Consider the following 23,389-nt stretch of genomic DNA (forward strand, 5'->3'; position numbering starts at 1 on the left):
CAAAGGAAACAAACTTGCAAGACGTTTTCGTCTTGCGAAGCAAGCCCATAGGGAAATCCGTCTTGCGAAGCAACTCAAAAAAGGAAAAACTCTTTCGTTTTGCGAGTTTTTCGTCTTTCGAGGCATTCGTCTTGCGAGGTACCACTGTATCCAAGAGCCGATATAGATTCCTTACATAGGTTCCCTATTGGTAGGAGAAAATAACAGAGGCCAAGCAGAGAATATTGAGAAGCAAAGCAGCTAGTAAGCCTGATCTTTATTGATCTGTTGCAACAGGGTCCTCACACCACACGCAGGAGGGAGGAGGAACCCAGAACAAAAGTGCGCCTGCCCTTATATAGACATTTTAAATTCCCTCCCTGGAGTCCAAGACCACCCCCAGAAACATGATACATACATCACATAAGGGGTGTAGCTCAAGACCACCCTCCCAGATACATCATACCTACATCACAGAAAGGGTGGTCTACAGCAGAAATATTCTGAGTGCTTTGTTTACCTCCCGTGTGCCAGGTTACCTGTTTAATGGTCACTTGATTGGATTGCCTGGGGAGCCTGGCCAGTCTTTTGTAATGATAAATACTTAGTTCCTGGGCCAGGTCACAGGCTCACACCCTATTCATATCTTAAATGTGCCCTTAAGACAGGATTTGTGAAGGAAAAGACAATGGGGAGGCTTTTCCATTTTCCTTTGACCTTGCAGAGAAAACATTTGCTCAGTTTGGGAATCAAAATGGTTTCAGGTCCATCTTCCTGTGCTGATCTATGTACCTGCTTGGTTGGTACACTTACAGACATTTAACATATATCTAAGACCTCAAAATTCCTATCACACCACCACTGCATCTTCTGGTATCAATTACCTTATTTAGCTCATGTGCTGTGTGAATAAGGGCTTCTACTTACCTGTCCTAAATCACCCACCATTTAGTCTCATTGGATGACTCCCTGCCCACCCCCCAAAATAGTAGCTAGCAGGAAAAGCAGTTGGGGATGATGGGAGTTGTAGTTCAACAACAGCTGGGGGGACCTGAGGTTGAGAAACACCGCTTTAGAGGGTACTTGGCTGCTCTGAAGCAATAACTTCCTTTTTCTGGGCCCACAGAGACTCTGTCAGAATCTTCTTCAGCTGATGAGCCGGCAGCCAAGCGGCTCAGAAGGTAAGAATGGCAGTTGCCAGGATCTGCACTCAGAGCTGAATTGTAAGAACATTTTTGCCAGATTGAATCCTAAAGATCCACCTGGCTCATTGTGCCTCTCTTTGGTGGTGGGCTGGCCTCTCCAACAGGCGCAGCACCACTGGTGGCTCCACTGGGCCTGGCACTGCTGGTGGGAGTGGCTGTGCAGGATCACCCGGAGGCCCTGCTCCCCAGCCCCCTCCCCCTGTCTAAGGGCTTGCACCATAGCCTGCTGGACAGACAAGCCCCCATAAGCTCCCCTGATCACCTCCCAATGTCCCTGCAGGTGTCTTTCCACTTGTGGCAGAAGCACTGCCTTCGCAGTGGCAGCTATGATCCATTTGTGCTTCAGCAGGGACATGGCATAATCTCTGTTGGCCACAACCATCTGGCGGAGAAGGGACTTCCCCTCTGTATGCCAGTTCAGCTTCCTGTCATCAGTGGGAGTGGCACGGTCAGAGAGGCCTTCCTCAGGGTCAGCCATGGCAGCCAGGTCTGGGTAGACAGCTCAGCCAGATAATAATAATAATTGTTTGTTTGTTTGTTTGTTTGTTTGTACATACCCTGTGCATCTGGCTGGGCTTCCCCAGCCACTCTGGGCGGCTTCCAACAAAACACTAAAGTACAGTAATGCATCAAACATTAAAAGCTTCCCTAAACAGGGCTGCCTTCACATGTCTTCTACAAGTCTGGTAGCTGTTGTTCTCTTTGACATCTGGTGGGAGGGCGTTCCACAGGGCGGGTGCCACTACCGAGAAGGCCCTCTGCCTGGTTCCCTGTAACTTAGCTTCTCGCAGCGAGGGAACTGCCAGAAGGCCCTTGGCGCTGGACCTCAGCGTCTGGGTAGAATGATGGGGGTGGAGATGCTCCTTCAGATATACTGGACTGAGGGCGTTTAGGGCTTTAAAGGTCAGCACCAACACTTTGAATTGTGCTCGGAAATGTACTGGGAGCCAGAGATTCATTCATACATTCCTAATTCTATTTGTGTCCTGCTTTGCCACACACACCCACAGACACACACACACACACACACAGAGAGAGAGAGAGAGAGAGACGTGCTCAAAGCAAGTTACAACAGAGAAAACAGGAGTGCATTTCAAAACCCCAAACCATGCAAAAATAATATCATAGCAACATAATAAGACAACATAATAAGACAAAGTACTTTGAAGATAACAAAATTATATTAGCAACATCCAAACTCCAGAAGCAAAAGTAAGAAGGGAGCTTTACAGTTTCATTTTGGTCCCAGAAACCACCACCCCCCCCGTGATGTTGCTCACAGTGCCTCTCCTGCAGCAGTTTCTTCTAAGGCTTCCAGTGGCTGCATCCCAACCCACTCATTCTGGCAGATCTTGCTACCTAGCATGGGATCCTCCTTGGATTCTGGGCTTTGCATACAAGGTCGTGGCCATCGCAGCACAGTTTCTTGGCCTCCCACATTTAATGTACTAACAGCTTCTTTTTTAAAAAACAAAACCATTTATCCCACCAGGGAAGCTGAGGACACAATCTCAGAAGCAGCAACATGCCTTCAGCAAGTGGAGGAGTCCAACACAGAATCCCACCTGGAAGGTGAGAGCTTCACAGTTGCCTGGGATCACGCAAACTAGTCCCAAGGGTCTAGAATCAAAAAGCTGTGGGAAAATAGTCAGATGCCTTGCAATAGGTTGAAAGCAATACAAATATATTCACCCCAGCCTGTATCTGCATTTAGTTTAGAATCGTCTTTATAGGAAAAATGAACTTTGACTATTTTTACATATGGGGTTGTTTTTGTTGTCCACGCTTTTACTGTGAAACCGCTTCAATATATTTTATGGGAAGCGATTCACAAAATAATAAAATAATAACTGTGAAGCACAGCTTGGCAAGGGCCAGGCAACTGGTGCATGGAATCTCCAGTCCTAGAACAGGGACAATTAGGCCCTGCCTGACTCTTCGAGGTCACTAGCTGTACAGAAATCTGCCCAGTTCATGTCTGTGTGTGTGTTGCATGTTTCCTGCTCCTCTGACTAGATTTGAGTCTGGGAAGGGCTGGACAGTAATACCCACCACCAGCAAACAGCCCCCTGCCGAAGACATCCATCAGACATACAGTGGATGCTCGGGTTGCGAACGTGATCTGTGCGGAATGCACATTCGCAGCCTGCAGCGGTGTGTCTGCGCACGTGCGGGTTGCATTTCGGCGCGTATGCGCAAAGCGTGATTTAGCGCTTCTGCACATGTGCAACTGCCGAAACCCGGAAGTAACCTGTTCGTTTACTTCCAGGTTTTGTCGGTATGCAACCCAAAAAAAATGCAGCCTGAAGGGTCTGTAACCCAAGGTATGACTGTACCTCCTTTCAGGTCTCTAGGAAATTGCCCTTAGTCTTAAAAGGCATACTTTTCCGGAGGGGTTTCGCAAGCAGCTGCAAGGCCAGACTCTGCCCTCCAGCTGCTTCCCCTTCTTTTTTGTCCTTTCCCATGGGTGCATCCTTCTGAGGCCACATGGGGTCCAGAGTCATTCTGTGGAATGGAGAGAAAGAGAGCAGAGCTGTGCTTCTTTTTATAGCCAAAGGGAGGGAACTCTCCAGAATAAAAATTTGGTGGGTGCTGCGGGAGGTTTCTGGAAGTGCCATGCTGCCCGTGAGACCATGTTGGGGACCTCAGGGATTGGTGATGCTCCTGAGAGCTCCCACCTCAAGCTCCTGGGGAAATTAAATTATCTTTCTGTCTGCCTGTCTTTCATAGAGGCAGACAGTGGGAACGAGAATCTGGCTGCAGATACTTCCAAGGAAAAGAACATTTCTGGAGAGCTGAATATTTCGGAGGTGAGCAGAAAGCTTCTTTAGCTCCTGGAGAGGGAGGGTGACTAGCAGCAGGTTCTTCTGCTGCTTTGTTAAAAACTGTTGGGGAAATGTGGGCGGCATCCTTTGCCAGCCTAGTTCCCTCCAGCTGGCATCATTCGCTGGCATTGATGGGAGATGCAGTCCAAATCATTTGGAGGCACCGTGGTGGGGAAGGCTGGTGTACACAGATAGCAACATGGAAAAACACATTCTGGCTCAATAACCAAAGATCCAAAGGAGCCTTTTACCCAGCATGCTCTCCTCCAAGAGGGCCATCAAGCAAACCAAATTAACCATGGTTTCTCATTCTGTCCAAACCGGGAAACCGTCGGTAAAAGCTACTTTCTCACAAGAAATGAGGGAAACAGTAACTGTACATCTCAGGTTCCTAGAATGCTAGAAACTTACTCATTTAAAAGGAAAGCTGGGATAGGGGGTGGGGGGCAAATAGCATTAATAGAGAGGGAACTGCCTCCCTTGTACCACCACTGCACAGACGTCTGTGCTTCATATGTGCCTGTAGTTTATATATATTTGGATGAAACTCTAGTTAATTGAAGCCTTCCTGTTCTTGCTGGGGCTTCGTGCGTGGACAAAAGTCTTTTTCCTACCTTGGCTTTTTAAGCTGAAATATGACCATCCAAATTCCTTCTGTGTGCAAATGCAGAAATCTCTAGATGCAGCCTCTGTATTCTTCCTGTAAACACTGCCTTCTCTCCCCAAACTGTATGCATCTTCTTTTTAGCCGAGTAATTGTCTTCCATAAACACGGTTTTAACAATGAGTCTGTAAGTGGCTGTGGAGGCCAATTCTGGATCCACACGTCCTTCCACAGTGGGGAAGTGTATAGCCGCTGTCTGGATGTGGCCTGAATTATGGGCTTCTTCTACTCTCCAGAGCTGAGGGATTTAATAGTTGGCTGATGGGCAACCTGAATTGAATCCTTGAATCTTCTCCAGGTGGTCAGCTCTGCAGGCTCCCTGAAAGTCACAATTCAGCAGAGCAGCGAGAACCGAGCTATCAGCACCACAGCCCTAAAGCCAGCCTTCTGGACCTCTGAGATGGGGACAGCTGGAGGCAGCCCCGAGGCTACCCTGAAATTCTACTGTTACATATGCAAGACTAATTGCTACAACCAACAGGTAACAAGACACGCTTCATCTGAGGAGTTGCAAAGTCAGGATTTTTGCAACCCTGCCGCCCTCCCTCTCCTTACCTGCATCAGTACAGTGGTGCCCCGCAAGACGAACGCCTCGCAAGACGGAAAACCCGCTAGACGAAAGGGTTTTCCGTTTTGGAGGCGCTTCGCAAAACGAATTTCCCTATGGGCTTCCTTCGCAAGACGAAATGTCTTGCGAGTTTTTCCGACTTTTTTTCCCTCCTCCCCCCCCTTTTTCTAAGCCGCTGATCCGCTAAGCCGCTAAAAGCCGCTAAGCCGCTAATCCGTCAATGGGCTTGCTTCGCAAGACGAAAAAACCGCTGGACGAAGAGAATCGCGGAACGGATTCTTTTCGTCTTGCGAGGCACCACTGTATTCATTCCTTTCCTAGACAGCTTACTGTCTGTAGAAGTGACTTGCAGTAGGTAAAAATATAGGCGTGTGTATAAGCACACAAAAAATGGACAAGAAAATCTATATCAAATACTTCACATTTTAAAAAATGCATAAGCGCTATCCATATTCACAATAAAGTATCAGTATAAATAAAATTGAAAGTGTAGAATCCCCGCCAGCATAAAACTCTCTGTTTTGCATTGCAGTCCTGAGCTGTTTAAGGCTTTATAGGTCAACACCAGCACTTTGAATTGGGCCTGGAAATTAACTGGAAGCCAGTGCAGTTGGGCCAGGATTGGTGTAATATGCTCAAGCCATCTTGCTCTGGTGAGCGACCTGGCCGCTGAATTTTGTACCAGCTGATGTTCCTGAACCGTCTTCAGAGGCAACTACATATAACACGTTGCAGTGGGGCTTGACATTCTCATCCCACTGGATGAGCCTTCTCCCAATCTGAGGCCTTTTATATGTTGCTGAACAGCAACTCACAGCATCCCTCATCACAGGCCAATGCTGTCTGGAGCCCAGCACATCTGGAAGCCATCGCGTTGGGGGAAGGCAGCCTTACGGAGCCATTTCTGATCCTGGCCAGTATTTCTGAGCATCCCTGTCACCCCTTTCATCACTTCTGTAGTAGCCCATCTGAACTGCGATAGGCTTGCCAGGTTTCAAATGATGTAGCGTGACTCATGCAACACGTTGGCGATCAGTATACACAGAACAATAATTATACACACTATCAACCTTCTGAGAAAAATACAAAACATTAAACAAAGCCACAAAGACTTGCAAACTACCCAGCCTAAAATGAACTTATAATGTCTGGTTTCAATAGATTTTTCAAATGCTTAACTCGGTCTTTTAGATAAGTTCATGAAGATACCAACAAAAGGTAAGTTCGGCGTTATTCACAGTACCGAGAGATGCTAGTAGAGTTGTAGATAGATGTTAATAAAGTTGTAGATAATGAAGTTGTAGAGACAGGGTGCCGGCGTTTTGCACCTGTTTCGCCCTGGCAGTCCAAGTAACCAAAAGGCCGCTATTCAAGTTCAAAGTTTTCAAAGTTTTATTACGGCAAAAGCCAGCGACACAGAACACCACAAGGTCAAACAAAAGGAAATCAACAACAACATAAAAAAAAAATAATAAAAAATACACAAGGGAACTTCGCAGTGTGCCATTCAACAAAAGAGATTTACGCTTCCTGATTGCTAGAGTGCAGAATTTGGCCACCTCATATGATATTGAGCTTGAGGAATCTTCCAGAAGGTATTTTCGTAGAATTTTGGGGGAGGATTCCAAATAATGTTGTAGGGGTATAAATTTTGATAAAAGCGGCAAAATAAGTTGAACTCGTTCTTCACTATAAAATTCGCAAAATAGAAGGATGTGAGTGACAGATTCTACCTTATTAGACATACAGGGGCAGAGACGCACATGCATTGGTGCCCGCGTAAATTTGCCGTAAGCACTGCTGAGGGCATTGTCTCAAAACGGGCTCTGGAGAAAGCCCATCTATAAGCTTCGTTAGTGATGTTAGTTAAGTAAGGGGCAGCTGCAAAATTAGGCCAAGCTTTTAAACATCTATACGTCTCCGGTAGTAAGGCCGCTATTCACCCCCGACGGGCCCCTTAACTGGGGCTTGCAGGTAGCACACCCCCAAGTTAGTTTCTTGGGCTGTTTCAGTGGTCTAATCTCAAAGTCTTGATGTGCATATTGATATTCAATCTTATAGAGAATACTCTTTCTTGGCTTAAGCTTAAGAGACTGATTTGCTTAGCCTGAGACTGATTTGCTTAGGTTTCAAATGATGGCTACTCCATGTTCTCTCCATGTCTCTCTCTCTCAGAATTTCCAGGCTCACATGGCAGGAGCTCAGCACCAGCAGCGACTTCGGGAGATCCAACACATGAGCAACATCTGCCTTGTCTCATTGTTGCCTGTGGTGAAGGAGCAGAAACCACTGGCTGAGAAAGATGGGTATGTTGGTTTGTTGGACTAGATAGTCCTTGGGGGGCGGGGTCCTTCCAGCTCTGCTTCTATGTGCAGGCTGTAAAATTCTGTGACTGGAGAATGTGGAGCTCTCAAACCGATTGTTTACCCACCCAATCCCTTCACAGGAAGAATAAATCAGGGCTGGAGAGTCTTTTCAGTTACTCAACATAGCAGGTTCTGATGTTCTCTGCAAGCAATGGGGAGCTTATTTTTCTGGCCAAGGGCAGTACCCTGGTGTGGGCTGCTTCTCTCCCTTACTGTAGCAGACACAGCTCATGAGCAGATTCCTCATCCCTGTAGTTTCTAGAGCACAAAATTGTATGTTGGGATTTGTGCATGCTCATTTTTGTTCCAAGCGGATATGAAAACACCTATTTCAGCTTTGCTCCTTAGTGGCTCCTGTTGCAAGACTATGCACCACTTGGGGCAGTGCAAAGGTGAAATGATTTGTTTTCATGTCCTCCAGGATTCATTTGATTAGCCGAGGGACTTGGTAGAAATTACCTGCATGCCTTATTGGATAGCTGAAACCTGCACCAAACTTTGCAATTTTGGAGCCTCTCAGATATTATGGACCACAGCTCCCATCAGACCCAGCCAGCGTGACCAGTAGTCAGGTGCTAGGAGTTAGAGAGTGCAGCAACATGTAGAGAACCACAGGTCCCCCCCATTCCTTCATAGGCACTTCAGGTTTAAAAGTCGCATGTTCAGAAAATTGTCACACAAGACAACTAGTAGTGGCAGAATTGAGGAAACAGGGGTCTGGGAATGTAATATTTTCACAACTCCCCTTTGCTTTCTGAGTCTTTTGTCTTTTCGCGTGTTTCCTGTTTGAGGGTTAGAACTGTGCTCTAAACGCCCCACAGTCTGCAGAGCTGAGATTCTCAGTGATGCCAGACGTGTCACCAGGCAGTGTATGAGATCCCAAATGACTGACTAGCAGAAGGCTTTTTTTTTTTTACTATAGAAAGGCAGTGGAGCAAGTGGGAGATAATGCTGTGTTGCCATTTTAGTGGAATGTTCTTGTCCTTGCAGAGAGAGCCAGCAGAGGTGGTGTAACACCTGCCAGATACATTTTACAGGTGACCTGATCAAGCACCGTCGGACTCAGGAACACAAGGTAACTCTTTGCCCAGATTTATCTTTCCTGTAAATAATGGGTAAGCAAACTAAGGCCCGGGTGCCGGATACGGCCCAATCACCTTCTCAGTCTGGCCCACGGACAGTCCAGGAATCAGCATGTTTTTACATGAGTAGAATGTGTCCTTTTATTTAAAATGCATCTCTGAGTTATTTGTGGGGCATAGGAATTGGTTCATTTCCCCCCCCAAAAAAATATAGTCCCACCACATTGTCTGAGGGACGGTGAACCAGCCCACGGACGAATAAGGTTGCTGACCCCTGCTGTAAATGTTCAAGGAAGGGGTTGAATGCTGATTACCTCAGGGGAGGTGATATTTTGCGCTCTCTTCTTTCACCCTCTTTAAAAGGTTATTTAATTCCTCCATGGACAAAGACAATGGGCTCATGCATAGGGAGTTTTAACAAGTAACAGTAGTGTCTGTTTAGTCAACCTGGTGCCCTCAATCTGTCTTTGACTGTAGCACTGCTGATGGAGGATCTTTGCTGATATTATATAGCAGGTTCTTTCTTGGGTTAAAAAGGGAGCAAAAAACATAGTAACTCCCTCTGAAAAAGGCATATTTGCAGGTTTGTTCTTGCGGTCTCCCCCTTCCCCCGGCAGACGTGGGCAGTAATATTCAAGTTCAACCACTTCCATGTCTGCAGTATTTTTAAAATAATCGCTTTTAAAGCTCCATTTGGTTTATTAATTCCACTTAAAGATTACTTCCTACGAAGCATCTCAGAGTGATCGACAATAATATCAGCAGTGAAAACATACAGAATAAGTTCATGTATTCAGCAATGCCAATCCAATGCAAATGCTGCCCAAAATAAATAGATTGGGGTAAAAAATACCGGCTGAAAGAATTTTGAGTTTGGCTCCTGGCTTTCTTCCTGCTTCCCATCCATCAGCCACCAAGGCCTCTTTATCAGCCATAAAAAAAAACCTTCAATAACTTTGTCAGTTGGCTAACTCCTGAATTGCTAATTCAGTTCTGTTGATTTGGATCTGAACAGAGACTATACTATTGCATCCCACTGCAATTGTTAATTTACTCAGCACTGCTAAGGTGTTCGTGTTATCACAAATTACTGTTGTTATGAACAGTCATTTTGCATACATTTAAGCTGCAATAATTACAAGTTTCACAGGCTGTACTGTTGGAATTCTATCGCTGTGTAACCGCAGCCTTTCCGTTTCCCCACTTCACATCCATGTGCATGTAAAGGTGCCCTCTGTGCATCTAATGAGTTGATGCTGTTATTTTAAAAAAACTCTTCCTTTATTTATATCCTGCACTTTCTCCCGAAGGAGCCTGGTATTTAAGGTGGCATCAAATCAAGTGTGCTTGAAGGCTTCCTGTGAGCAAATGCCACATTATTTCCTACCTGTCCCCCTTTCTTTTCTTATCCTAGCTTGCCAAACGCTCCCTCCGACCCTTTTGCATGGCGTGCAGCCGGCACTTCAAGACCCCGCGCAAGTTTGTGGAGCATATGAAGTCTCCAGAGCATAAGCAGAAGGCCAAAGAGGTAATGGCACCTGTACAAATATATAAAAGGATGTCACATAGAGGAGGGAGAAAGGTTGTTTTCTGCTGCTCCGGAGAAGCGGACACGGAGCAATGGTTCCAAACTACAAGAAAAAAGATTCCACCTAAACATTAGGAAGAACTTCCTGACAGTAAGAGCTGTTTGACAGTGGAATTTGCTGCCAAGGAGTGTGGTGGAGTCTCCTTCTTTGGAGGTCTTTAAGCAGAGGCTTGACAACCATATGTCAGGAGTGCTCTGATGGTGTTTCCTGCTTGGCAGGGGGTTGGACTCGATGGCCCTTGTGGTCTCTTCCAACTCTATGATTCTATGATACTTCAGGGAACGTGGTGGCAGTTGGGATGAGCTAGGTAGGACTTTGGCAGCTGGGCAGAGGGCCATGCCATGTGTCTGCTACAGAGCTGTGCCTCAAAAACACCAGAGGCCCAGGCAGGCTTTAGGGGAGGATATTAGCTCAGTGGATAAAACACCAGCTTTGGGTGCAGAAGGTTCCAGGTTCAATCCTTGGTAGGGCTATGAAATCCTGAAAATGAGAGAACCGCTGTCAGTCAGTGTTGACTACAGTGGTACCTCGGGTTACAGACGCTTCAGGTTACAGACTCCACTAACCCAGAAATAGTACCTCGGGTTAAGAACTTTGCTTCAGGATGAGAACAGAAATCGTGCGGCGGCAGCGTGAGGCCCCATTAGCTAAAGTGATACCTCAGGTTAAGAACAGTTTCAGGTCAAGAACGGACCTCCAGAACGAATTAAGTTCTTAACCTGAGGTACCACTGTACTGAACTAGATTGACCAGTTATATTTTCTGACTCAATATAAAGCTTCCTATGTTCCCAGAGTTAATTGTCCATCTACTTTAATATTATCTACTGTGAAAGACAGCAGCTGTCTAGGACAGTGGCTCTCAAAGGGTGTGTCGTGTGCCACACTGGTGTGTCAGGAGAAAGATGGCAGGTATGGCAGGAAAATTCAAGGACAATCAAAGAAACATTTCAGTGTCGTATAGTATGAGTTTTTTTATTTGCAGAATATAGGTAGATTTCCTTTCAAAACAAGAGCGACAGCATCAAGTGTGTAGGAATGATTTGTGTTCTTATGCAGCTGCCTCGTTTTATACTTTCTGGATGTCCTGTGATCATATTATAAAGTAGTTATGTTCTTTTTTTTATAAATAACATTTATTCCAGTTTTAAAGGTTACAAAAAACCCCACTAAATTAAGCAAGAAAAAACAAAGCAATACATCACAATAGATACAAACAGACAAAAAAAGAAAAAAACAGCACAGAAAAATACGAACAAAAAACAAATCAAACCTTCCCATAACTTATTTTTCATCTGCTTGTTTCCTTGACCGCCTCACACCTCCCTTTTTTGTATTCTAGTTCAATTAGATATTTCAGCAATTCCTTTCCATCTTTGTTTTTATCCTAATAATTTATCTTACCATACTGTAATTTTACACTCTCTTCTTTCACCAATTAACAATCCATTATTACTTAATCCTTTATAACATTTCTGCTAAAGCCACCTAACTTCATTCCAACATCCTTCTAACATTCCTTAATTTTACAATGTATCTGTAAATAAACTTTAAATTTCTTCCAATCTTCTTCCACCGACTCTTCTCCTTGGTCTCGGATTCTGCCAGTCATTTCCGCCAGCTCCATATAGTCCATCATAAAGTAGTTATGTTCTATGTTGTAAATCAAGCACTGCTAGGAGTCCCGTCCCACCCAATGTATTTCTTACTAATAAAAAATTTGGAGTGGCACAAACAAATTTTTATTCTTAAAGTGTGAAACTTAAAACCATGGAGAGACCTGGTCTGAACAGAGACATTGGATTCTTATCTCATTTTTAGCCATCTCACCCCTTGCTTTTTCCTGTAAGACCAATTGCAGTCATTAACAGTCGTCAACAGGTTTACCACACCTATCAGACAATCACCCATTCCCACCACCCTTCTGAGTAATACCCCTCCCCACCCTTTCACTATATATAAAGCTCTGGTGACTTCTGTTTCAGTGTATCTGAAGAAGTGTGCATGCACATGAAAGCTCATACCAATATCAAACTTAGTTGGTCTCTAAGGTGCTACTGGAAGGAATTTTTTGTTTGTTTGTTTCGACCGGAGAAAACAGTTTGAGAAGCACTGCTCTAGGGTCTCTGGCAGGGGAAGGTCTTTCCTGTCACTTTCTACATGGCCTTTTTTGTAACTGGAGATGCCGGGGATTGAACCTGGGAACTTTTGGAAGAAAAGCAAGTGTCCTAGCACTGAGCTATGGACCCTCCCAGGAGAATATGCCGTCTGTGGGCTTTATGGCCTATAGGTGCACAAGACTGCAAGGACTTGTGGGTTCTCTTGCTGGGACCCTGGCCTGTTTACTTTGATTAGATTTTTTACTTGCCCCTTTGTGGTAAGGGTCCCAGAATGGGTTAACAGCAATATAATCTTCTTTGGCCATCACTTGTGGCCGAGTAAGATTGTCTTTCATGAAAACTGTCTTAACAGTGTATCTGTAAGTGACGGTGGAGGCCAATTCTGGATCCACACATCCTTCCACAGTGGGGACATACGTTTCTGGGCAGGAGTAGATCACAGTGAAGGTTTGCCAAGCGTGCCTTCCTCTTAGCTTGTTTCTCCATTTCATCCTGAGTTCAAGTGTCTTCAAAGCCCACGACACCTTTGGTCAAGGCTGTTCTCCAATTGGAGCATTCGCAGGCCAGTGTTTCCCAGTTGTCAGTGTTTATACTACATTTAAGCTGTCATTACCTGTCATGGGCCAGGAGTCAGCTTCACCCGCTGAACAGCATCCTGGAAAGGGAGGAGGCAGAGTGACTCCACCTGCAGCTGATTAACCTCCAGCGACACAGAGGAGAAGGCATTGATGAGAACCAGCTGGCTTCAGCCTTCTTAAACAGAGCTCTCAGCAGGCAAGAGTTTCCATCTGGACTCTTGGCTTTGTGATCTGAATGGTCTGTCTACGTGGATTGCTGCTTGCCCAACCCTCGGAACAGACTTGACTTCGTACTCTGACTCTGCCACGTCTGAGACTTGTCCGTTTGTTTGGCCTCACACTCTGCATGCGGTTGCTGGGCAATGCGACTGAAATTACACCAGCTTCTTAGGGTGGTGGAACTACTGAGAGAGTACCCCGCTGCCCTGGGAAATATTAACACACACCCCAGAAAAAAATGTCTACTGTTAGTCATCCTTGGGCTATTCCAGGAATGGGAAACCTGTGATGTTCTAGGGGTTGCTGGACTCCATGTCCCATCTGCCCCTTCCAGCATGGCCAGTACTCAGGAATAACGGGAACTGTAGTTCAAGAACCAGTGGAAGGCTACAGGCTCCCTATCGCTGGGCTAGACCAAGCTTCTGTCAGTCAAATGAAGCAAGTGGCTTCTGCATGTTAGTTTCACACTTTATAAACGTTGTTTAAGGCTGTTTTGTTTACTTGCCCCTTGGTGCGATCCATGTGCTAATTATTATTATTATTATTATTATTATTATTATTATTATTATTATTATTTATTATTTATACCCTGCCCATCTGGCTGAGTTTCCCCAGCCACTATGGGCGGCTCCCAATCAAGTGTTAAAAACAATACAACATTAAATATTAAAAACTTCCCTAAACAGGGCTGCCTTCAGATGCCTTTTAAAGAGAAGATAGCTGCTTATTTCCTTGACATCTGATGGGAGGGCATTCCACAGGGTGGGTACCACTACCGAGAAGGCCCTCTGTCTGGTTCCCTGTAACCTCACTTCTCGCAATGAGGGAACTGCCAGAAGGCCCTCGGCGCTGGATCTCAGCATCCAGGCTGAACGATGGGGGTGGAGACGCTTCTTCAGGTATACTGGACCGAGGCCGTTTAGGGCTTTAAAGGTCAGCACCAACACTTTGAATTGTGCTTGGAAACGTACTGGGAGCCAATGCAAATCTCTCAGGACCGGTGTTATGTGGTCTCAGCGGCTGCTCCCAGTCACCAGTCTAGCTGCCGCATTCTGCATTAGATGTAGTTTCCGGGTCACCTTCAAAGGTAGCCCCATGTAGAGCGCATTGCAGTAGTCCAAGCGGGAGATAACTAGAGCATGCACGACTCTGGCGAGACAGTCCGCGGGCAGGTAGGGTCTCAGCATGCGTACCAGTGTGGAATGCCATTACACTAGGGAGTGCAGGAAGTGGGTGGTGGGAGTTGCCCTTTGATCCTAGCCTCCTAAGAGACCTGTCCTTCCTGTCTCTCACCCTCCCTTTGTTGTGTCTGGCCAGGTGAAGTTGGGGGAGAAGGAGCAGGCTGGGCCGGAGGATTCTGAGGAGCTCATAACAGTTGATGCTGTTGGCTGCTTTGAAGATGACGAGGAAGAAGAAGAAGAGGAGGAAGAGGAGGAGGAGGAAGAAGAGGAGCAGCAGCAGCAGGGAAATGCTGGAGAAGAGGGAGCCTCTGGACAGCTGGATAAGGAAGAGTCTCTCATCAAGCAGGTATGTTTTCCAAGAAGGAGTGCAGCAGTGGCTGCATTGGATGTGCCCAACTGGCAACCGAAAAAGGCTCATTTGGTTGCTACAGTGACACTGGTTGCATGTCACTCAAAATCATGGTTTTCTGTTCCTTTAGCACAGTGTTTCTCAACCTGTAGGTCCCCAGATGTTGTTGGACTACAACTCCCATCATTCCTAGCCAGCATGACAAGTGGTCAGGGATGATGGGAGTTGTAGTCCAACAACTTCTGGGGACCCACAGCAAACCATAATTCCTAGCTTGGTGTTACATTCAAACTGGGCCATTGTAGATTGCTTCCCACCAAATCAGAATATGAAATCTTGGTGTAGGAATCATGGTTTCTTTTTATTGTAATTTTTGGTATGCTTTAAACATATTTTATATAGGTATATAGTTTTAATTATATCAATGCTTAATTGTTTTTTATTGGTTTTTCTATGTTTTTAGCAAATCTTTTTTTTAAAAAAAAATAATCTATAAGCCCTGTTAGGGGAAAAAGGCCAGGGTATAAATAAATATATTATCATAATTGTTTGGAGCACAACAAACCAACCCCTGAATTTGGATGTAACACTAAACCATGCATTATTGTTTGCTGCTCGTGCTATAAAAAGAGCTAAACAATAAAAGTATCACAAAAATAACAATTATTTAAAACATACAAAAAATTAAAATAAGAATAAGCTAAAAACAAATTAAAACTTGGATCAACTTTCTAAACATCTGGGTTAGGCTTGTCGGTAAACATTCCTTTTTTTTTTTTTAGCAGACATCAAAAAATATAAAGTGAAGGCACCTTCTTGATATCAATAAGCAGGGAGTTCCAAGGTGTGGGTGCAGCCACACTAAAAGATTGACTTCTTACAAATGCAGAATGGGAATTCCATATGTGGTAAGGTGATATCATAGGTCCTAATTGTAACTGAAAGGCCAGGGTGAACAGATTAATTTTTTCAGTGGTGACAGAAACCCATCTAGGTTGGCACCAGCTGACCCTATGAGGGAACCACATTCCACAGTCATGGTCCACTACTGAGAACACCTTCAATCTGGGAATTGTAGCCTAGCAATATCTCGAGAGCACTAGGTTGGCTGGCTCCTTCTGCTTCAAGACATTTAAATTCATCTTGGTCTCCTTGCTGGCCCTAGTAGGACCACTCGTGTAAGCGGCTCCTCTCCTCTCCCGGTTTGCTCCTTTAAAGAAGCAGGCTCTCTGTCCCTCTCTCCTCCCCACTCAGCGGCTCTTCTCCCACTTTGCTGTTTCAAAGCGAGCCACGGAGGAGGGAAGCATTCGCTCCATAACACGCGCAGACATTTCCCCTTACTTTCTAGGAGGAAAAAAATGTGTGTTACGGAGCGAAAACTACGGTAGACAAGGTATCATGAAAGCAGTGCCCTAGAGAACATTATACCCGTCTCTACATTCCTGAACCAATAGGAGGGGGAATGACTCAACAAGTGCTGGTGTTTTGTTTTTTTACATATTTCTTGTATGGTTGTTGTCCAGAATAGTTGGATTTGCAAAAATAACCAAGCAAGTACAGTGGTCCCTCGCAAGATGAAATTAATCCGTTCCGTGAGGCTCTTCGTATAGCGGTTTTTTCGTCTTGCGAAGCAAGCCCATTGACAGCTTAGCGGATTAGCGCTATTAGCGGTTTAGCGGCTTTGAGCGATCAGCTGTTAAGCGGCTTATCAGCAGATCAGCTGATAAGCGGCTTAGCGGCTTAGGAAAAGGGGGGAAAAGGGAAAAAACCCCGCAGGAACTCGCAAGACATTTTCGTCTTGCGAAGCAAGCCCATAGGGAAATTCGTTTTGCGAAGCGCCTCCAAAACGGAAAACCCTTTCGTCTAGCGGGTTTTCCGTCTTGCGAGGCGTTCGTCTTGCGGGGCACCACTGTATTAGAAATCACCCCAGAACTGGCCCTACTAAACATATTCCAAGATAATAATGCCCACTCATATCACAAAGAACTCATAACCCACCTACTTTCAGCAGTCAGAAACACTATAACCAGACACTGGAGAGACCTGTCAGGAGTAAGCATGGACCAATGGTACCAAATAGTATGGGAAACAGCCCTACTAGAAAAATTAACCAATAAACTGAAACTGACACAGGGACAAATAGAAGAAGACGCCTTCAGCCCGGTATGGCTCCCCTTTATCACGTACACAGCCCAACAAGACAATGACAATAATCCACCAACAGCATATAAATCAATATGGCTAACCTGATCCAAAACACCCACCCACCCCACTCACACACAAAAACAAAGACCACCACAGCCAACCACAAATGAACAACCACACCCTAGGCCAACCCCAACCTCCCTCACCACCAAAGGAACACAAGCGAACAACAGAGAACCTGCACAAGCAACGCTGACACCAAACCCTACATATAGTAAGTAAAACAGAAACATCGCCACCCAACCACACCCCCAATCGTCTTCCCCCCCTCCACCCCTTTCCTTCCTAATGTCTCAACAAATGAGACTGATTTGTAAAACTATTACATGGAAAAAATACGAGAGAGAGACATTGCACATACTTTTGTAAATCAAGAAAATCTTTAATAAAAATACATATTTTTTTTAAAAAAGTGTTGCTATGGTAACCCAGTGCACCTGGCACCCTTATCTCAGAACATCCAGACATGAGGAATGTGCTCATTAAGGCATGAGCCCAGGCGCTGTGCGATTTAACCCATTGTTCACATTACACCAACAAGGGAGAGCGAGGCAGGCAGGCAGGTGGAAAGAGAGAAATGGAGGCTGGAATGGATGCCCACAGTTCCAGATGGGATCCTGGTAGCCACTTTTTCAGGAGCTGCAGCTGACTGCCTGTTACAGCATTCATGTAAATGCATGTGTATTGGAACTTTCCTCCTGCTGCGTTGCAGAGTGTCTGGCTAGATGACTCTTGGAGAGGGGGATTTCTTCCAACTCTGGTTGTGTGATTTTGTGGAATGCTCTCGTGACCTTAGCTTTGGTTTGCACAGGAGCTTCTCTTCACCGTGGAATGGATGACCCTCGCTTGGGGTCCCTTCCAACCTCACAATTCTCTTATTCCCATTTCTTGTTTCCATGCATGTTGGGCTGAAGGAAGCAGCACTGGAAGATTCTGGAGGGAGTGAGGAGTACTGTCCAGATACCATCTATGGTAAGGAAACCATCACAATTGCTGCTGGCTTGGGGCTTTTTCGTCTTATTACTTCCTGCTACTACAACCCCTCCACACCATATTTATGCTTTCTAAACTAGTATTTTGCCATTACAGTGGTGCCCCGCTAGACGAATGCCTCCCAAGACGGAAAACCCGCTAGACGAAAGAGTTTTCCGTTTTGGAGGTGCTTCGCAAAATGAATTTTCTATGGGCTTGCTTCGCAAGACGAAAATGTCTTGTGAGTTCCTGCGGGTTTTTTTTCCTCCCCCCCCCCTTTTTCTAAGCCGCTAAGCCGCTGAAAGCTGCTAATAGCGCTAATCCGCTAAGCCGTCAATGGGCTTGCTTCGCAAGACGAAAAAACCGCTAGACAAAGAGAATCGTGGAACGGATTGTTTTCGTCTTGCGAGGCACCACTGTACTTGAAATCTTGTAACTACCCTAGATTTAGAAATTCATTATAAAACAGGAGCACTAAAGGCAATAGGCCCATAGATAACCTGTTTTTACTTTCAGGCCAGGCTCTTACAGTAGCTAATACTGAGGGAAGGATTTCAAAGTAAGATTCCCAATAGTTTTCTTTAAAACAGCAGATATTTAAGCTTTCTTTTTATTGTTATTTCTTCCTCCTCCAATACTGGATATTCTTTAAACCATTATTTTAACATAGCCAATTTTGTTGTGCGATAATAACTGTTTATTCTGGGTGCTGCCATACCGCTGCTGCTTGTGTTTTTTATAAAGAGTTTTGGGCAGCTACCTTTAGTGGTTTTTTGTTCCATATGAAATGCTGTATCAATCTCTGCCATTTTGACAGTATTTCAGATGGAATACTAATGGAATGTTAAGGAGTATAAATAAATTCTGGGTAGGACAGTCGTTTTTACAGTAAATACTCTCCCATACCATGAGATAGATAAGGAATTCCAAAATTCCAGTGATTCCTCCCAACTCACAAAACAGCTTTTGGTAATTAATCTTTACTATATATTCTAATTTGTAACCCATATTCCCAGATATCTAATTCTGTGTTTATTTCTTCACTGTATTTTGGTTATCCACTCATTATCTCTTAAATTTTCATTTGAAATGTTCGGACCAAGCCACTCGTGATTTGTTGTAATTTATTTTCTACTGTAACCTGTTATTTCCCTGTAACAAGATAATAACCTTATGACTTCTTTATAAGATTTCACAGGGTGAGGCGAAGGGAGGACCACATTATTTGGATAAAACATTAGTATTTAAAGAGCCAAATTAGATCCCATGAATATGTACATTTTTGCTTATTGCTGTAGCCAAAGGTTCAATAGAAATAGCAAAGATCAGAGGGGATAAATGACATCCCTGTCTAGTTCCTCTAGATTAATTGAAGAATTCTGACAACACTCCATTTGCCATTACTTGCGCTTCTGGGTGTTGATACAAAAGTTTGCCTCCCTCCTGCTAGTTTTGTCGGTCATTTCAATGGAGATCATATGTGTGCTCAGGAGGGTTGCAGCAGTAACACCTACTCTTTTTAATTTTAATTGTGTTTTTGCACTTTTCCATTTGTTCCAGTTGCTAGAAAGAGCTGCCTGATTATCAGCTTTGCAACTGGACTACAGTGAGCAGAAAGCGCTATATATATATATATATATATATATATATATATATATATAAGCTTTCCTTATTTAACAAGAGCAACGTTGCCTTTTAAAATATTAAATAAATAAATCCCCCTACCCTTTTTCACATATGCTGTAATGCTTCGACTTAAACAGGGATTACGTTTGGGGGACTGCGCCTAAAGCCAAAATCGTGCATAGTCAAAGCACATTGGGTGCAATGCCAGGTGGGATTGCCAAAGTCCTTTTTCTCAGACACCCAACCCCTTTTCTGCCCCTTAATTTTATTTATTTATTATGTTTTTGCCAAGCACATAAAGCTGAATTTGCACAAGTTAAAAATGGATGTAAGTTGTGGGCTTCCTGTATTTATGTATCACACAATGCTTTATTGGGGGGGGGGGGAGCTTTTATTAATTCATTTTGGTTGTGTTCAGTGTGATGTGTGACTTCCCTTCCCCTCCCTCATTTCACAGGCCTGGATTTTCTGGTCCCTGTGGTAGGCTTCCTCTGCCGGCTGTGCCACAAATTCTGCCATAGCGACTCTGCTGCCCAACTTGCCCACTGCAAATCCCTGATGCATTTTGAGAATCTCCAGGTGAGACCCTCTTCTGCCATGTCTGTCTGCTCTGCCCCCCCCCCCCCCACGGCTCCTCCTGTGCTTCAACCTTTAGGCTCCAGGCTTCATAATGCCTTCCTATTACGCCCCTGCTGTCTTGCCACTACAAGCCTTTCCTCCAATGCCTGCTCTGTGCTTCTAGATCAGTGTCTGTCCCACTGGATGACAGTCCTGCTGTGTCATATTGTCCATTCCATCTGCTTTCCCAAGAGGAATGGTCCTTCTCTCCATTAAGGATCCTGGCCAACTGCATGTGACCAAATGGTTTATAAGGGGTTGATTCCAGACTAAGTTCTCTATGAGACATGTTAGTTGTGATTTAAGGTAAAGGTAAAGGGACCCCTGACCATTAGGTCCAGTTGTGACCAACTCTGGGCTTGCGGCGCTCATCTCGCTTTACTGGCTGAGGGAGCCGGCGTGCAGCTTCCAGGTCATGTGGCCAGCATGACTAAGCCTCTTCTGGCGAACCAGAGCAGCGCACGGAAACACCGTTTACCTTCCCGCTGGAGCGGTACCTATCTGGAGCTGGGACCAAGCAACAGGAGCTCACCCCGTCATGGGGATTTGAACCACCGACCTTCTGATCAGCAAGTCCTAAGCTCTGTGGTTTAACCCACAGCACCACCCACGTCCCAAGTTGTGATTTAGGTTACGCTGAAATCAATGATGTGGCAGCTGTAGCTTTTCCTGAAGAGCAGAGACTTTGCATACAGCACTTGCACGTTTACTGCTTCTGGGATTGAGTGCTGTAATGCACAGACCATGGGGTTACCCCCGAGGAATGATTCGGATTTCAGGTTAACTCAGTTCCCATTCTCTCTTCAGAGTAGTCTGAGTGTCTCTGTGTTACATTGGACAGTGTCAGTAACTGTCAAACTTGTTACGTGTGATGCTACCCATTTGGCAGCAAATGTACAGTGGAGAACTGGTGCATATTTCATGCTAAAACCTGAAAAATTATGCAGCAAAAATGCACAACCAGTTCTGCAGTAAAAGGTAAAGGGACCTCTGACCATTAGGTCCAGTCGTGGCTGACTCTGGGGTTGCGGCGCTCATCTCGCTTTATTGGTACAGCTTCTGGGTCATGTGGCCAGCATGACTAAGCCGCAGCATGACTAAGCAGAGCAGCGCACGGAAACCCCATTTACCTTCCCACTGGAGGGGTACCTATTTATCTACTTGCACTTTGTCCTTTCGAACTGCTAGGTGGGCAGGAGCAGGGACCGAGCAACGGGAGCTCACCCTGTCGCGGGGATTCAAACCGCCGACCTTCTGATCGGCAAGTCCTAGGCGCTGTGGTTTAACCCACAGCGCCACCCGCGTCCCAGTTCTGCAATACCTACTATATAAATTTGGTCTTGCTTGTCACTAAGTCAAAGGGCCCTGAAGGATCCTGATGTCTTGACTCCCCAACCACTGGAAATCTTACTCAGCACCACCTGTCTTCTATACTCCCCCCCCCCGCCCCGATTTATCTGAAGCCATGAGGACTAGCATGCATCTTTGGTAAAAATAAAGCACAGTGCTGGGTTGTGTTCCCCTAGGACTGCCTCAGGCACACTGGCTATCAAGGGTAGAGACCCTATTGAGGGAGGAGTTGCTCCCAGCTGCTGTTGCATAGGTTTGTCCACCACACGTTTGTGGGGCAACATCCTCACACTGGGGACCAGATTACCAGTAACCTTGAATTCCTTTTATTTTCATTTGCAGCGGTACAAAGCCATGAGACTCCAGCCTGCTACTGCATTTGTGGACAAATCCAATAATCCCCAGCAGGAGCTGAGCGGCCTGCAGACTCCGACTCCGACTCCTGCTGCTCCTTCTGCTCCTTCTGCTGCCACCGCCATTGACAAGGTGGATTGTAAAACAGAGGCTCCTAGTGTAGGAAAGCAAATCACGGTGTTAATGGAAGCATGTCAGTCTTCAGGAGAAGAGGCTTCCGCTGCAGAGCAGAGTCACAATTTGAATAGATGATGTGTGTGGAGCGCTGCCCATCGTGGAGGAGGTGAAAGGGCCATCTCCTGGCTGCTAGCAATAGCTCCTTGGGGAGGCAGGCCGCTGCTGCTGTAGGGAGGGATCAGGACTTCCTGTGAAGGTGGAAGAGTTCCATGGTTGTAGGGAGGGTCTCGACAGATGCTGGAGCAGGTGCATCTGAAAAAGGCTGAGGCCAGGGAAAGGAAGCGGACGGCCTCTTTTCATCACAGCTGGTTGGCTAGGTAGAGGGCCAGATTAAGCTGCCTATTTGGTGGGGGGGAGCTTAATTCGTTTAATTTTTTTTCTTTTGCTGGAAAAGCCTTATTCCTTTTCTGTCCCCCCCACCATCTTTTCCCCCTTGTCATCTCCTTTTAGAGAAATAAAAGTATGCTGTAGTTTTGTTGCTGTTTTTGTTCTGAAGGATTTAAGGGTGGGGTGAATCCAAGGCTTTGCATGTCTACTCGATAACAGGATTGCTGTGAGCATTTCTCTTCGTGGCAATTCTTGAACCCGCTGGACCAGGAAAAGCACTCTGTAGAACAGCCTTTCTCAACCTTGGGGCTCCAGCTGTTGTTGGGTCACAACTCCCACCACCTCTAGTGAGCAGTCCCAGTAGTCAAGGATGGTGGGAGTTGTGACCCAACAACAGCTGGAGCCCCAAGGTTGAGAAAGACTGGTGTAGAGAATTCCTCCTCCTTAAGTCATTTAAAGCATCCAGCGTATGATCTTCCACCTCAACTTCCTGCTTTTTAATAGAGCCACTAAAATATTTTGCATTTTTTGCAAATACAGTGTGGCGGGGGAAAGCTGGGTATTTGAGGAATATGTGGCCCTCCATTTGTTAATTGGATCCCAACACCCCAGATTATTGGCTGTTCAGACTGGGGCTGATGGGACTCCAGCTCTCAATAGAACCTGGTGTGTCACACGCTCCCTTTCTCCAATCTCAGATGTAACTGACACGTGCATTTTAAGCCTATGTTCATAGAAGCAACTCAGATTGTGAGTTCGAGCCCTACATTGGGCAAAAGATTCTTGCATTGTCGGGGGTTGGACTAGATGACCCTCATGGTCCCCTTCCAACTCTACGGTTCTATGTAATTTTTTAGCATTACATTGAAATGGGGCTGGATTAGAATAGATCCCACTGAAACAGAACACCCACAGAGACTTTTTCCATAATCACTCTTGATTTATTAAAAGTTGCATCTTTAGAAACGTTGGAGGTTATTCAGAGTAAAATTGGTCTTTGAGCTCTTATCGTGAGATTACAATGATAATTAGAAAT

The 23,389-nt window shown here is 45.4% G+C and overlaps 1 protein-coding gene across 1 annotated transcript in view; it reads left to right on the forward strand.

The window, feature by feature from the left end:
- CIZ1 (CDKN1A interacting zinc finger protein 1) overlaps window positions 1-22,501 on the forward strand; it is a 34,813-nt gene extending 12,312 nt beyond the window's left edge. Inside the window, exons 5-15 of the mRNA XM_081847604.1 lie at window positions 1,106-1,160; window positions 2,677-2,756; window positions 3,915-3,994; window positions 4,972-5,154; window positions 7,417-7,547; window positions 8,598-8,682; window positions 10,104-10,217; window positions 14,512-14,721; window positions 17,844-17,901; window positions 19,985-20,106; window positions 21,838-22,501. Coding sequence (XP_081703730.1) covers window positions 1,106-1,160; window positions 2,677-2,756; window positions 3,915-3,994; window positions 4,972-5,154; window positions 7,417-7,547; window positions 8,598-8,682; window positions 10,104-10,217; window positions 14,512-14,721; window positions 17,844-17,901; window positions 19,985-20,106; window positions 21,838-22,101 — 1,382 coding nt within the window. The 3' untranslated portion in view covers window positions 22,102-22,501. The remainder of the gene's footprint in view (window positions 1-1,105; window positions 1,161-2,676; window positions 2,757-3,914; window positions 3,995-4,971; window positions 5,155-7,416; window positions 7,548-8,597; window positions 8,683-10,103; window positions 10,218-14,511; window positions 14,722-17,843; window positions 17,902-19,984; window positions 20,107-21,837) is intronic.
- The last annotated feature ends 888 nt before the right edge of the window (window positions 22,502-23,389 follow it).

The sequence above is a fragment of the Podarcis erhardii genome (genome assembly GCF_964252035.2).
Source record: "Podarcis erhardii genome assembly, chromosome: Z".
In the NCBI taxonomy this organism is placed as follows: Eukaryota; Metazoa; Chordata; class Lepidosauria; order Squamata; family Lacertidae; genus Podarcis; species Podarcis erhardii.